At 47.0% G+C, this 15,400-nt stretch overlaps 1 protein-coding gene across 1 annotated transcript in view; it reads left to right on the forward strand.

Moving 5' to 3' along the window:
- Positions 1 to 13,990, forward strand: part of SLC43A2 (solute carrier family 43 member 2) — a 31,894-nt gene extending 17,904 nt beyond the window's left edge. Inside the window, exons 8-14 of the mRNA XM_057381562.1 lie at positions 160 to 362; positions 1,019 to 1,162; positions 4,469 to 4,607; positions 5,051 to 5,183; positions 6,039 to 6,112; positions 7,762 to 7,885; positions 8,726 to 13,990. Of these exons, the coding sequence (XP_057237545.1) occupies positions 160 to 362; positions 1,019 to 1,162; positions 4,469 to 4,607; positions 5,051 to 5,183; positions 6,039 to 6,112; positions 7,762 to 7,885; positions 8,726 to 8,887 (979 nt within the window). The 3' untranslated portion in view covers positions 8,888 to 13,990. The remainder of the gene's footprint in view (positions 1 to 159; positions 363 to 1,018; positions 1,163 to 4,468; positions 4,608 to 5,050; positions 5,184 to 6,038; positions 6,113 to 7,761; positions 7,886 to 8,725) is intronic.
- Positions 13,991 to 15,400: the final 1,410 nt, after the last annotated feature.

The raw sequence follows: 15,400 nt of genomic DNA on the forward strand, positions 1-15,400 counted from the left end.
GGAAAGTATCTCTGTGTACTCTAGATCAAAACCATTTGTGGGTTTGTAGATGGAAACCAGTGCCTTAAATCCACAAACAGCCCTTCTGACCCCTGCAATGTTGCTGCCTCTGATTCCTCACCCTGTGCCACAGCTCTCACGCTCTTTGCAACCCAACAGGGTGAAAATAAAGTTCAGCTGGCTGGGATTTGACCACAAAATCACCGGGAAGCAGTTCTACAAGCAAGTGACGACCGTGGGGCGCCGTCTGAGYGTGGGGAGCTCCATGAAGGGCCCCAAGGAGCCGGCAGCGCTGCAAGAGAACAACAAGCTCTGTCTGTCTACAGTGGACCTGGAAGTGAAGTGCCAGCCTGACAGTGCAGGTGTGGCTCTGTGGGTGCCCCAGGGATGCCTGTGCTGGCACAGGCCCGTTGGGCTCCCTGCTCTGCTCCAGGCCTGTTTGTAAAGGAGCGGTGCGTGAGCCAGGTGTGGCCAGGGGCCATGAGTGCCACCAGGAGTGCAGCACAAGTTGAGTTATAGAAGGAATCCTGTCCTGGTATCCCTGCCTGAATACATATGGTGTAGACAGGACATGGGAGCGGGTGTGGCTGCAGGGGGACAGGCCAGGCAGCCACTGCTGTCCCTTAGGTTGATTGTTGCCATCAGGCCAAGCCTTCCTTACTCAAGAGCATCGTGGTTTGACTTGGAAGGGACCTTAAAGATCATTTCATTCCACCCCACTTACACCAGAACAGGTTGCTCACAGCCCTGTCCAACTTGGTGATGGTGAAATCAAACAATTTGAGGCTTTTTTTTTTTTGTTCTAATCCACCAAATAGGGCAAGTCTTCCTTCCTGCTTCCTTGCCTGTTACTTGTAGCCCAACTCCAGGCATCTGTAGCTGTTGATAATGAGAGTTTGGAGGCACCAGGTGAACTCTTATAGCATTTCTAGGCAGAAGACCTGCTAGGCCACAGGTGAAATTGTAGATGTTTGCCAAGGTGTTCTGCCTCCTTCAGAGATTGTTATTCCTCCTGCAGCTACTCCTTCCTTCATGAAGAGYGTCTTCAGCCCCATCCTGCTGCTCAGCCTCATCACCATGTGCGTCACTCAGCTGCGGCTCATCTTCTACATGGGAGCCATGAACACCATCCTGGAGTTTCTGTCTGGAGATGAAAGTCAAGGTAGGGGAAACTCTGAAGAACTTTACCTGCTTCCTTGGGGCTGGGAGCTGGGCAGYGAGGCCAGAGCACCTGATTACTCAGCAGATAGGGCAATCTATGGTGTCCAAGTGCACTGGCAGCTGCTGGGAGGGTCCAGGGAAGGGCTGGAACCAGCCCAGCGCAGAGGGGCAGCGAGGTAGGCACTTGAATGTCAACCTAATTTTAGCCCTGTGTCTGTCAAATGCTGCCCCATGCTATTTCCCCACATAGGTAGTTGGAAGTAGCCTCTCAGGGTGGACTGTGATAATTTTTTTTTTAACTGGAAAGCCTATTTCATCAGGTATTTGCTTAACTTATCCTGAGCAAGCAGAGAATGCAGAGCAGCTGACTCTCATGAGTAATGGTTGGACTCGGTGCCTCAGCCTGGCACCCGGGGGAGGGAGAACTGAAGTCAGAGCTGTTGTTTTGTGCAGCTTGGTGGGTGCTGGGGAGGCTCAGAGAGTCCCTGCTCTGCACTCTCTGCTTTTACAGTTCTGGTGAAGTTCATGGAGCAAACAGGAAGGAGTACATTAGTTTACTGGTGAAAATTGGATTGCAAAACAGGACAGCCTTTTTTTTTTTTGTTTTTGTCCTTTGTAGTAAGATCCAGTTTGAACTTGTTAAATCTGGATTGCATGAAGCTGATAAATCAAGAGGCACTCCTCTGAAAACAGGAGTTGAGCTCTGGGGGAGGGAAGGAAACTCAGGAAACTCCAAGTGCCCTGGCATTCCCTGAATTGCTTTGTTTCTTGAACCTCTGACAGGCTGCAGCATTCAGCTCTTTATCTCCTGGCTCAGGAGCCAGTTTAGACATTAAACAACAAAACAGGACAAACTGCACACTGCCTACCTTTTCCAGCACTGCTTCCTTTTCTGCTTACCTTGTAACTCTGACACTGCATTTTAATTTTTTTTTTTACCCTGGCTCTTGCTATAGTCATTTAATTTTCTTTTCTTTCCTTCTCCTTCCCTCCTTGGAATTTTAGAATTAATATTAACCGTGTAAACTGCCAATTGTGCTTAGATCAAGCTCATTGCTAAAACAGGGATTGTGGCCCTTGAGTGTACATTACAATTTTTCTGTGCCACCTTTAAGATTTCTTCCTATTTTTTCCCTTCCTCCCCCTGAATGTAGCCTGGGCTCAGTGCAGTCGCTGTCTTGGTGTTTCCATGGCATCAGCAAAACAGTGGTATTGTCTGGTCTCAGCAGTGTCAGGCTCTGCTGCAAGAGCAGTTCCAAGGCACGTGCAGCTCTCTAGAAATGTAATCTTGTGTGCATCAGGAGAGGATGGGATGCTGCTTCCCTCGCATTCCTYGTTCTTCCTGCATTTATACACTTCGACTAGGATTTGCTCAGGGAGATCCCTCCACATGCAATGCCCTCAGGAGCACTGAGAGAAGAAGAGTTGAGTCAAACCTTGCAAGTGTTGTGGTAAAAGAAAACTTAAATATTCCTGGGAGCAGAGCAGGAGAGAAGGATGTGGGGGAATTAATGCAGATAAGCAGTCAAGTCTTTAATTGCAGCGAGGTACAGTGTCCATGAAAGTTCTTTCTGTGCAGGTTATGGTGGCTTAGATCTGTCACGAAACCAAAACGTGGGGAGAGCAGTCAGCCTGTGCTCCTTATCTGCTGAAACCCCCCAAAAGATGAGGAAGAAACTGTAAAAGTGTTGTAGGAAGGCAGGGGAGAGCAGATCTGTTAAGCCTACAAGCTGAAATTTGTGTTTTTCATAAAGTATCACCCTGCTTTTGAATGTGGTGACACTGAGAGAGCTTTGGTAGAATCAGGGCTGGTAAACTCAGCTGTATGGGGTGTTTGCTSAGGGTGGTTTTGAGGGAAAAGCTTGTAGAATCGGGAATGTCAAGGCTTGTGCTCATGTGTGCTTCCTTTGCTAGGTAYTGTTGCTTTTTCTCCTTGGGAAACGATGTTTTTTAAGATGACAGATAAGCTGAGGGGGCCCTGTTTTGCAGCAGCTACTGTCTTCCCTCCTTCTCTTGCTGACCCCATAAATTTCACTCCCYAATTCAAGCTGGCCTCTGCCCTTGTTGTTCAGAGCCCAAGATTAAGTGTTCAGAATAGCATAAAGAGGCAAAACATGTCAGCATGGCTTGCTTCTTACCCTCTATTAAAAAATAACCAGACAACAGTAAATCAGCTCCTGCAGTGTTCATAGAGAGTGGTGCCACCTGTTTCTCTTGGCTGCAGCAGTTGCTATAACGAGAGGGGATGTGGGGTCACTCCAGGGCTCGCCTTTGTGGGAGGAACGGGGGCACCAATGTGAGTTTGGAGGTTGGAGCTGGAAGTTCCTCTCAGCTCCTTTGCCAGCAACTGGAGCCAGGAAAAGATGATCAGGTGCCACAGCAGGGCAGCTCTGCTGGGCTTTGCTGRAGCTGTATAGGAGAGAGAGGCTTCTTGGAAACTTTCTGTCCATTACCGAGTAGATTTTGGTGGAAATCCTGGCTGTACTTCTTTGGCTTGACTTAAAAATGCATTGGGAGGGATAAATTAAAGTTGTAGCGGTTTTGCTTACAGGGCTGTAAGTTGTGCTCTGTGCTGAGATGGGCAGTTTCAGAGCTACATCCTAATTTCAGAGCTGTGGCACACCGTGACTCACCAGCCCTTGTGCGTGGTCAYGTGGGCTGCTGAGAGGAAGTGGAAAAAGCATTTGCAGGGTGGGGGAATTGCTCAGTAACAGGAGGGGACAATTTCTTCTGAGTCTGCTGGCATCAGCTTTCCCTCAGCAAGCCATGGAGACACTTCTCTCATCATTAGCAGGAAATTTTCATCACTTCCAGCTTTTTAACAATTGCTCTCAAATGCTGTGGGTTTTTGATGCTGATCTCCCTTCTCCTGGTTTCCAAACTTGTCTGTTCAGCACAAACTGGGTTAGTCCTCACCTTCCCAGCCTGATTGTCCTTGCTGGAGCTTCCCAGCTGGAGAAGGTGAAGCTGCAGCTCCCAGCGAGGCAGGAGAGGAGATGACTAAAGCAGGGCTGGCTGTGCARCACGTAAAGCTTAGAAAAACTTGTCCTGCCCAGAATAAACCTCACTGGCACTAAGCAGGTGCTGWGTCCCATTTTTTGAGCCCTACCTGCTGCTGCCCAGAGAATTCCAGTGCAGGATCACAATGGCTGAAGGAAGTGTGCCTAGTATGTCCACTCTGATGTTTGGAAGGCTGATGAATGGCTGGGTTTTAATAAGAGAGGTGATCAATGAGAACATTTTTGTCATTTTCTTTTTCTATTTGCTTGGCCTGACAACTATTGAAATTTTTTTTTTCTCCTTGCAGTGGCTCTCTACACTTCCATTTTTGGGGTCCTGCAGCTGCTGTGCCTGCTGACAGCGCCTGTGATCGGGTGCATCATGGACTGGCGAATGAAAGAGTGTGATGATGGCTCAGAGGAGAATGAGGAGAGCAACGCTGAGCAGTGCGTAGTGGGCGCCACACGGGACATGCAGCCACCTAGCAGGCCCCCTCTGCTCTGCCTTATGTGTTGTGGGATGAAAAGACTGAAAAAGAATATTGGCTCTTCAGTATAGAAAAGAAAGCCCGAAGGAAGAACTTGATAATTGCAGAGGAAAGGMGCAGACTATCTTCCATGTCCACTAAGATCAGTCAAGAGGAGAGCAAATTTAAGGTGTAGCAGGAAAGGCTCAGACTTCCCTCCTGGCCTAAGAGTAAGAGTAACAGCACTGAAATAATTACCCAGATGTTCCTCAGCTTCTGCTGGTGGAGATCCCAGCACCCCCGCAGGCAGACCTGTAGCCAAACTGTTTTAGATAGACATGATGTGATGTGTGGAGAATTTTGCTGAGCCTTCCAGTAGCTGCTAGAAATGTGTTGGTAACACAAGTTTTACTGTCCTTACAGAGGTGAGAAGAAAAAGAAAAAGCGTGACCGCCAGATCCAGAAAATCACCAAYGCCACCAATGCCTTTGTATTCACAAACTTCCTGCTGGTTGGATTTGGAATCACCTGTCTTATTCCCAATCTACCATTGCAGGTGAGTAGGTGAAGTGGGTGAGGGTGCTGGAGGGGCTGGCACAGTGACAGGACATGGTGGTGACAGGAGAGTTGGGACTGCCTTTACTGGGAAACTTCCCTACTGCTTTGGAAGCCCCCCCTTTAGAGCTGAAACAAATCACACCATGCAGTTTAGATCTCTTGAGAGAACSTAAACAAGCAGCTGTAGTTAAAATGCCAGTTGATACGGAGTTTATTTGCATTTAAAAGTTTCTGCAGCTGGGCTTTGTAACAACAAATTCTTGCCCACCAAGATYCTCTCAGTGCCTGTATGTTTAAACTCGATTTAAAGCTGATGAAGGTCAGAAAAATTTGCTGCAAGAAGCATAACACAGTGATGTGTACAGCAGGTTATTCCTGCGTCAGATGCTGTGCTCAATGGTACCTGTGGGATTATAAACCTGTTAAAATATTTATTCTGTGGCACCACCTATTTTTGGCAGAGGAGTTTAGTGATTTTATGCTGTACTTAAACATGCCTTGATGATGCAGGCAAACAGCTGTAGTTTGCTCATACTTGYGTGTTGTCTGCAATAACTTGTGGAAAATTAACTAAATTGGTGGTAAAGCAGTGTGATCCTGGCCATGGGTTGCTGGGGACACGTCCTTGCAGCAGTGCCACCTCCAAATGAGGGAGGCGTTGTGTGAGTGCAGTGAGGAAAAGCAGTGCCTGGAGACGAGTACAAATTTCTTCCCTTGTTCTGCTACTTCAGATTCTGGGTTTGGGTTTCCCAATCCTGCCTAGAAAGAACAGCCTTTAGGAATGGTTGGTGTTGGGGTTTGGCCCACCTGSGTAGGTGCTTAGGATGTGATGTTTTTCTGCTTGTTTTTTCAGATTCTGTCCTTCATTTTGCACACAATTGTGAGAGGATTCATCCACTCAGCTGTGGGAGGCCTCTATGCAGCTGTGTAAGTCTCTGGTGACCTATAAAATGTGGCTGTGGCAGATAAACTGGTTTGGGGTGATAGGCTGTCTAGGGAAGAGGGAGATCAGGAATGAGGTCTTKGTGGTCAGAGGGGAAAATGATGCAACCTGTTTCCTCAGTCACCTCTAGACATGACAATAGCTGAAGTGCCTGTGCTTTCCTTGTTTATCAGCAGAGACAGGCACAGCTATGTGTGGGCCTCACGTGAGACTAAACTGTTGACACTAAGGTTATTTAGTAAAAAACTCAAGGCTATTTTTGTCTTGTAATGAGCAGATATGTGCATGTGCCCAGGTAAAACATTAACGTGACCGAAAACATCACTTCTGCTCTCCTCTGAAGCTGACACTGATAAAACATTGCTCAAGACACCATTGGTGATGCCTCCTCCCTTTCCCAGGGCAGATCATCCATCCTGTTTCCAACTTAGCAAATTATCAATAGCTGTATCTAGGCACTCTCTTCCTCRTTAAGCAATGTTTTTGGCCTTGAGAACAGATCTGCCCCTCAGTCCTGAGCAGCTAGACAGAGGAACAAAGAGGAGCTGTTTTCTTTCAGGCAATCAGAGATTTGTTGAGGTGGGAAGGGACCTCTTGAGACCAGGGTCAGCTAGAACGGGTTGTCCAGGAATACATCAGTTTGTTTTGAATATCTCCTTGGATGGAGACTCCATAACTCCACARACTCCTTCTGTCAAAGGTTTAGATCCCAGTTTCTGGGGAATCCAGAGTAGGAAACACAGCTATGACTCTGCTTCAGAAATACATAAACTTGTGGTTCCCTGGCAGCCAGAAGCAAAATATTTTTGTCTCGGGCAAGGTAAATAAATGTATTTTGCAGTACATATCACYTTACTTATAAAATAATCCTGTTTGACCATTGCAACTCTCTGGWACTTCCTGGAGTAAGGTATTTTTTGCTTTGAATGTGAATATTTGAAGGTTTTGATTAGCTTCTTTCTTTCCAAGTTTAGTTTAACCTGACCCTTTTTAAACACCGCTCAATGATGGAAAGAGATGTTAGATGATTCCTGAAATTTATTTTTCCATTAATATTATCTGATACCCAGCACTTGCCAATCAACAGTGTTGTTTAGTTTGACCTAGGATCAGACTTGTCCTCTAAAAAGAAAAACACTAACCTGTTGTGCAGGTTTCACTCACTTCCAAAGGGAGCAAATTGTTATGACCAGATGAAAATGATTGCTCAGCCACAAGTGTTGTCATCTGGATAAAGAGGCCCCGCTTTTAACCTGTAAATATCAACACCCTGCTCCCTGTGCAATAGCAACAGGGGTTGTATAAGCATTTCCACCTGCCTACAGCAGAGCTGCAAAACAAAACAGTTGCTGGATCTGATATTGCTAAAGTTTGAGAGCTCAGGATGAAAAAAGCCTGATGAACAAGGYTCCAGTCTTGCCACCATTCTGCTCTCAAAAGCACCATGCACACTACAGGGTGTAGCTAAATACCCTATAAAAGGGGTACTTAGACATAAGTGTGGGAGTTATGCCTGTCTTGGGACTGTGCACTCACATTGGTCTCTGTTATTGCACTGGGAATGTAACCTGACCTGGGTGATGTGAACAGTCAAGGTGACACATAATAATGCTGTTGCTTTCTTTGTTGACAGATACCCCTCGACTCAGTTTGGCAGCTTGACAGGGCTGCAGTCGTTGATCAGTGCCCTCTTYGCCCTTCTGCAGCAGCCTCTCTTCATGGCACTCACAGGACCTTTGAAAGGAGACCCTCTCTGGGCAAGTTCTTCTCAGTTTTAATGTGAAAGCTTGGTGGTTAAGAATGTTTTTGGCTCATTCCTTGGGGGGAAAGAAAGGACTCTTGTGCATGGMCCAGGGTTAAAAACAGCTGTAATTTTACATGTCCCTCAGTCTGCTGTTACCTTGGTGCTGTCCAGGAGACCTTTCCCTGTGTGAGTAATGACTCCTGGGCAGGAAAGCCRGTAACCATTATGCTGGTGTATGGAAAGGGAGGAAGGGAATGCTTTCCACTAACAGTTTATGTGGTGAATCAAAATCTGTCAGGTTAAAATGGGYGAGTGTGAGCAGGCCTCAAAACCCACTACAAATACCCTGACCCTTGAGAGCTACAAGCTCTAATTGGCAGTAAATTTTGGTTTGCTGATCCTAGTGTCCAAAAAGCCAAATGGCTTTTGAGGGTAGGGGTAATGTGGAGTCTTACTGAGAGTCTGAGCTGCTCAAAAGAATCATAACATGGGTGGTCCTGGGGAGAATTCTGATCTCTCAGCTATAAGTGCCCACACCCTGTTGCTTTTCAAYCAGCAAACTTGGTGTGAAAATCCTGCAGCTCAATCAGCCCTGCCTGTTGTGTGGAACAAGACTCCCACAGCCATAATCCAGAGCCACAAACTCTTGCAGCATTTAGCCTGTACACACAAGGTGCTCTGGGCACGGGAGTGTAAACARAAAAACAGTGGAGGATGTTGCCAGCACACGGAGCAGGGCGGCTCCTGGTTTGCCCACAGCTGGGTGATGTGGGCAGGGCTCTGACACGGCTGCGTGCGTGACTGGGTTCTTGTCTCCTAGCCAGCCTAATTTTGGTTTGCTTTCCTCCTGCAGGTGAATGTTGGCTTGCTTGGCGTGAGCCTCCTGGGATTCTGCCTCCCAATCTACCTGGTCTGCTACAGGCGCAGGCTAGAGAGAGAAAAGAAGCAGAAGATGGAAGATGCCAAACTTTTCTTCAAAATCAACGGCACTCCCACTGAGGAAGCCTTTGTTTAAACTGGTGCTTCACATACAACCTCCCCTGTACAGGTTCCTACCACATCCGTGGGTTCTACCTGTGGTGTAAGCCAGGACTTTTCTCCCCTGGCTCTGCCAGTCTTTGCTCATCACTGGAGTGAGGGCTGGACATGCTGACTGAGATTTCCTCAGAKAAATGGCAGGAGGAGACTTCCAACTCCTTACTCCAAAACACGGGACACTTTCCCTTTTTATAAAGGCCACACAGATATTGTGTCTTAAATTATCCCCTGATCACGCTCTCCAGCAGCAGAGAGTTTGCATAGGAAGGAAACTGGGGAGAGAAGGAATAGAGGGATGGGGGAAGAGGGAAGACAGACCATAATTTGAGTTGGCAAATGTAACACACTGAAGTCTGTGTTCTCCCCCTCTTCCCCCAACCTTGGCTGATGCAGTCTCGGATGCAASCTGCACTCTCCTCCCTCCCCAAGGCTTCATAATGGTCTTTCTGCTTGATGTGTATCTGGACCCAGTGGTTTTACTGTCTCGCCAGACATACCCCTGTTTCTGAGGGGGGGAAGGGGTTTTTATTCCTATGTGTATGAGCACAGCTTCAGTGTATTGCTAAATGTCGACCACTTGCACTGACAGCTCCCAAACCTTTCATTACTACAAATGACACAGACTGTGAGCAATGGATCTGCCTTCCACACTGAAATGAAGAGCCTAGAGTGGACTGCTGGTCCTAGACCAAGCCTTCAGAGGTCTGGAATTCCTCTTCTTCCCGGTTCACAARTCCACCTGTACGTGTTTTAAACTGTCTGCAGTCCAGGAGCCTCTGAGACAGGATTTGGATCTTGTTTACCRATGAAGTGCTTTGAGAGACTCGTTGCCTTTTAGCCTCTCCCTCCCTCCGACATGACCCTGGGAGGGGAGCAGCAATGTGTATTCAGTAAAGTGGAGRAGCTTCTTGAAGCTGAGTTCTGGGGCTGCAGATACCTTGGTGTTCACGTGCTGGGAGCTGACCTGCTGGTGAAAAGAATCAAGAGTGCAGAACACTCCTTTGTGTCTGGTAACTGGATCCTGTGGACTTGTGGCGGGGTGATGTGGTGATGTCATTTTTCCTTTAGCCATAGCTTATCTACCTTGCTGTGAGAATGGTCACCAAGCTGCTGAACACCAGGTTACTGTGACTGACCAAAATGCTGCCGGTTTGGCTGTTCTAGGAGCCTTCTACAATGCTGGTGCTCTGTCTGGACAGAGCAGATGGTGATTGATTGTACGGTGAAGCTGACTGTCAGAGCAATACGTGTGGGTAAAGGTGCCCCAGGCCTGTTCACACCAGGGAGGGAATACAAAGGGAACTTTTAACCTACTTATTTTTATAGAGGTTTTCCTTGTCTAAAGCAGACTTTTCTGCCCGTAACCTTCTTGTTGTGGTTGGTAGCTCAGGCTCTGTAGCCCTGTGCCCAGTATGGACCCCTGCACCGGGCGGACCTGCGGGGAGCAGGACTGTGCAGGGGTGAGGATCAGCATCCCCGGCGGGTGCGTGGCACCAACTGCACTGGGCTGAGCTGGTGGCCGCGGGAAGGTTGGGGCAGAAATAAAACCATTCTGAAGACCTAGTGSTGGTGTTTTACTGCAAAGCCTGGCAGGGGGTCAGACATTCAACTTCTCTGTGTCTGGTTGGAAAAGTACAAGAGTTGCTCACAGGCGMTTAGAGACACCACCGTGCTGAGACCTTGCTGTGAGAAATGACCTGGAAGCTGCGTGTTAATTCGTTCGCTGGGGGTTGAAGGARACACAACCTCCGCCCGGGCAGGGCTCCACCTTTCCTAAAGAGCAGCAGAGCCTCGGYAGCAGGGCCGGGAGCCCCGCGGGTCCCTGGCTGGTGGCAGTGCCACTGCAGGTACCGGGGCCACTCTGTGGGACGGCAGCGCCATCTCGAGTCGCTGCTCCTGCGGGCAGCTCTGCTGCTCCTGCACTCCACGGTACCTTTTAGTCTTCAGTCRCTGGTTTCAGAAGGACTCGCCACTTGAGGAATTTACACATTTGTGATTTTTTTTTTTTATTATTTTTAATGTGTTGCCTTTATTAAATGTGTTTGTTTCAAGACAGCCTTATTGCCTGCTGTCAACGCTGTACTCTGCTGGAACTTTTTGTCTTTTGGTGATGATTTAGTGACCTTGCCATCTTTTCTTTGAGCAATAATTAAGAAGGCAGAGTTTTGATTAATTTTCCTGTTCTCCTCTATTGTCTCAACTTCATGTTGAGAGACYCACCAGCCGTGGTGCAGCCTGCCTAGACTGCCAGAGGGCTTTCTGCAGATTTCTGCATTTTGTATTCCAATACTTCTAAATAATTTGAGAAGAGTCTTGCTCAGAGCTACTTGTGACATGACAATGCCAGATTAAGTATTGGGTGAGTGAGCCTCCAGCTGTAGTCTCAGTATCCTAAAGCAGAGTTGGAGGGTGTTTTATGTGCGAACCCAGCATTCCATCCACCTCAGTTTCAGAATTGAATGTGATTGCTTCCACTCTTACGTCACTTTAATGCCTGTTACAAATGTGTCAGCACAGTAGTGCAATAGGGAGTGACATATTTTAACAAAGTCTTAGTGGAGATGCTGCTGCCTTTTAGTTTACCTGCACATACTTCAAAGAACACACTTTTGKTTTTGCCATCTACCTCCCTACTGCAGTTCCTAGATCCTGCCCTTTATTAGGGATATCTTCAAATCCAGTTTCATCTGATAMACTGGTGGTTGTCTGCTTAATGTCTTTGCTGATGTGCCATGGTGTTTAGAAGCTGCTGGTCAGCTGTGAGTAGACCTTGTGTCCTGGAGTCACAGTCCTGGTGGGTGCACAGGGAAGTTTTAGCTATTCAGGGTTGATCAGACAAATGGGATCATGTTCTTGGGCCATGCAAAGGCAAACTGTGGAATTCTTTGCTGCAGAAGWTAGTGGGGAACAGAAGTATCAACTTATTTTTTTTAAAAAAAGGCTGGTTAAACAATGGTCTGATGCATCTGCTAACTCAGGGAGATTTTAAGTTGCTGTAAATAAGAAAGTTATGCCAAGGAAGGATACTTGTCTGCATGTTCTGTCTCGTAAGAATTGGTCATAGACCAAGAAAACATGCTGGGCTGAAGTGAAACACTACTCTGATCCCATGGGTTGTAATTTATTCTGACAGTTGTGAACCAAACTCATTTCAAGAGCAGTCTAAGATKTATCTATCCAAAACCTGCATCTGCGTGCAAGATGTGCAAACGCTCTACTGATTGTGGCATAACTGCTTCAGTGCTGCAMCTCCTGCTGCACTGGGGCTCTTCGGAGGGCAATATTCTGCCTTCAGATTCTTCTAAACATTGCCTTGAACAGCACAGAAACACAGTTGGGGTGGTCCTGTCACGTGGGGTTGATCAGGGGCAGTTTGCCTCATCCTTTGGTGCTTAGGGAAATAGAATTTTGGGTTCTATATATTAGGAGTGGAAAACAGCATTGCTGCTTCCCAGCTGAGTGATGCAGGACCAGGAAGATTCCTGGCGCACTCCCTGTGCGCAATGAGCCACCTTGTGGGAAAAATAAACGGGCTACCAAAGACTAGAGAGTCACAGYAGTTGGAATCAATAATGCATTTATCTGGATAACTCAAATATAGGTCAATGTGTTTAACTGCTTTCATAATTCCTAAATGCTCATTTTGTAGGACTTGGGGGGGTTTTATGCTGTTTGTACCTCCTTATCCTCATCCATATGGGAAGTGCAAGGAGGGGGCCATGGGGGAAACCTCCATGGAAGCATYCCCAGCTGAATGTAATGAAGCAGAAACCTGATCTGTGAGTACCTGCTGTTTGTAGGAGCCCTCAGAGTCAAGGGTGTTGCTGTTTAAAGTGATTGCACCTTCTGGAGACATTGCTCCTGCCCTCTACAGCCTCTCACATGCATTTGTATTAAAAAACAATAAAATCCACAGAGTGGGGAAGGGAGGGTGACAGCTTTTTGCTTTCACTAATCTGTCAGAACCTAAGCCCTGTTGACACAGCCTTTATAGCACTAATGCAATGACACTATGTCAAAAGTAGCAGGGAAAATCTGTGCTGTTCTGCTYAATAGGACACTTACACTATGACAGTCACTGAGTAAAGCTATATCTGGATCCTTGAGGTGTAACCGGACACAGATGTCTGGAGAAAAAAAAAGGGCAAATCTTGCTGAGACACCAACTTAAATGCAATCCTGCTACAGCAACTGAAATGTTCAACTCCCACAACGAAGCCTGGCCTCTTCATGCTCTGTCTACAAAGGAAATTTGCAGGATAATAAGATTTTAACTAAGTCCGTAAATCACTAAAATGTTTTCAAGTAGGAGATTTCTCTCTTGACAGGCCRATGAATTTGGAAAATATGCTACAAAATTTAAAGCACATACTGTAGGGTTAAAGGAATKAAATTTATAAACTACTACTCCTCTTTTTTCCCCTCTGAGTTTTTTTTCTGCATCTTCAGAGCTTTTCGGATATTCCCTAAACCCCAGTTTAGAATTGCACAGTGCTCATAATGGAAMATAGTATTGCAGTAGGATTCCTGATGGGAAGGGACTGGTTTGGGGTTTTTTTTAAATTAAAACAAAAAGGCCACCTCTGATTCACAATTCACAATGTTATCTTCTCTGGAATAGCTGAAACAATGATTTGTTATGTATGCAGTCTTACATGTTAATTATAAAGCCCACAGGTCCTTGTTTTCTTCCACATGCTGCCAGCCTGTCTCTGCGCAATCTGTTTTTACCAGSTGTCCTGTGCTCCACGTTGTCATCCTGCTGCTGTTTGTCACTTCCTTGTGCCTGACCCTCTGTCACTCGCTTTTTATTCTGGAGACAATCGCTTCTTTCAGAAAATCCCCTCTTTAACTTGCCAGCATTACCTCTCCTACCTTTTCCGGTCCACAGAATTTTTTGTAGCATTTGTTGAAGTCGAATTGTAAACTCGGGGCAGGCCTGTGTCATCTTCTCTGTGTTTGTAAGGTGATGTGCACTCTTGCAGTACTATCTCAAAATAAAGTGATAATAAGTTAATMATTAGTTTTCCTTCTGAGGGGGAACATAATAAAAGCATTGGTTGCTTCCTAACGAGATTATGGAACTGTGAATGCTTTACAGGGTGGCATCTGCCCAAAAGGCAGGTTGAATATTTCCTTGACTTTTTCTCCTCTAGGTAAGGATCTAGTAACTGATGCCAATTAAATTTTTCTTCTCTGATTGAGCTTAATCTCTGACAACAAAACCCAACCCCTGTAGATGGCAGATTGAGAATGAGATTGAGCTCAGTTGTACTGTATGAACTTCTATCAAATAGTGAAAAATGAACAGTGTGGCCTTAGATGGGAACACAGGTGTCAACAGCAAAGCTGCACATCTGGGTTATCCATGCCTTAACCTGGTGATGCTAAATCTGTGGTGGTTTACTTTTCCAATCCAATAATGACCATCATTGAAAACACCATAAATCATGACCTAGTGGCAAGGTGAAGCCCATGACCTGAAGCCAYTGACCCTGTCTGACTGTAGCACTGACTTATCCCCTGGCTATTTGCGTTAATACCCTGGTCATTCGTCATTCCCCATTCCCACCCTCCCAAAAGAGGGGGGCCCCAAAGTTGACAAAAATACTGGAGCACCTTCCCTATTGAAACAGGCTGAGAAATTTGTGGCTGTTCAGCCTGGAGCARGGAAGGTTTTTGTGGAGACCTCACAGCACCTTCCAGTGTCTGAAGGGGCTACAGGGRAGCCAGAAAGGGACCCTTTGTCAGGRACYGTAGTGACAGGGCAAGGAGTAATGGGTTCAAACTGAGAGAGGGGAAATGTAGGTTAGGTATTGAGAAGAAATTCTTCTCTATGAGGGTGGTGAGGCTCTGGCACAGGTTGTTCAAGCTGCTGTGGCTGCCCCATCCCAACATAAAAGWGTTCAAGGCCAGGTTGGACAGGGCTTGGAGCAACCTGGGCTAGAGGAAGGCATCCCTGCCCATGGCAGGGGGTGGAACGAGGTGGTCTTTGGGRTCCCTTCYAACCCAAACCATTCTGGGATTCGAAGARAACCTGATGGTGGCAGGAGGGAGCCTTCTGGTGGCACTGCTGGGAGACTTCTTGGGAACCCCAGTCTCGAGTTGAAACAGACAACACCACGCAGTTTACACCTCGTGAGAGAACCTAAAGAAGCGGCTATACTTCAAAATAATCCAGAAAAACCTGAGGGCCCGCCACGAGACCCTGCCAGCGGCACTGCTGGGAGACTGCGGWACTGCTCTGGGAACCCCAGCCTTAAAGCGGAGACAGCACCGCGCGGTTTACACCTCTCGAGAGAACCTAAAAAAAAAAATAAATTCAATTCAGGCGTTTTAGTTTAAAAACCTCAGCGGCGAAAAAAAAAAACAAAAAACAAAACAAAAACCCGCGAGGCAGACGCGCGCTGCCTGAGGGAGCCGGAGGGCGGGAAGAGGCGGGCGGGCCCGCCCCGCGCGCGGCGCGGAGGTGACGCAGCCGTTGCCGCAG

The sequence above is a fragment of the Malurus melanocephalus genome, unplaced genomic scaffold, assembly GCF_030028575.1.
Source record: "Malurus melanocephalus ecotype Western Australia unplaced genomic scaffold, MMel_1.1 scaffold_515, whole genome shotgun sequence".
Taxonomy (NCBI): Eukaryota; Metazoa; Chordata; class Aves; order Passeriformes; family Maluridae; genus Malurus; species Malurus melanocephalus.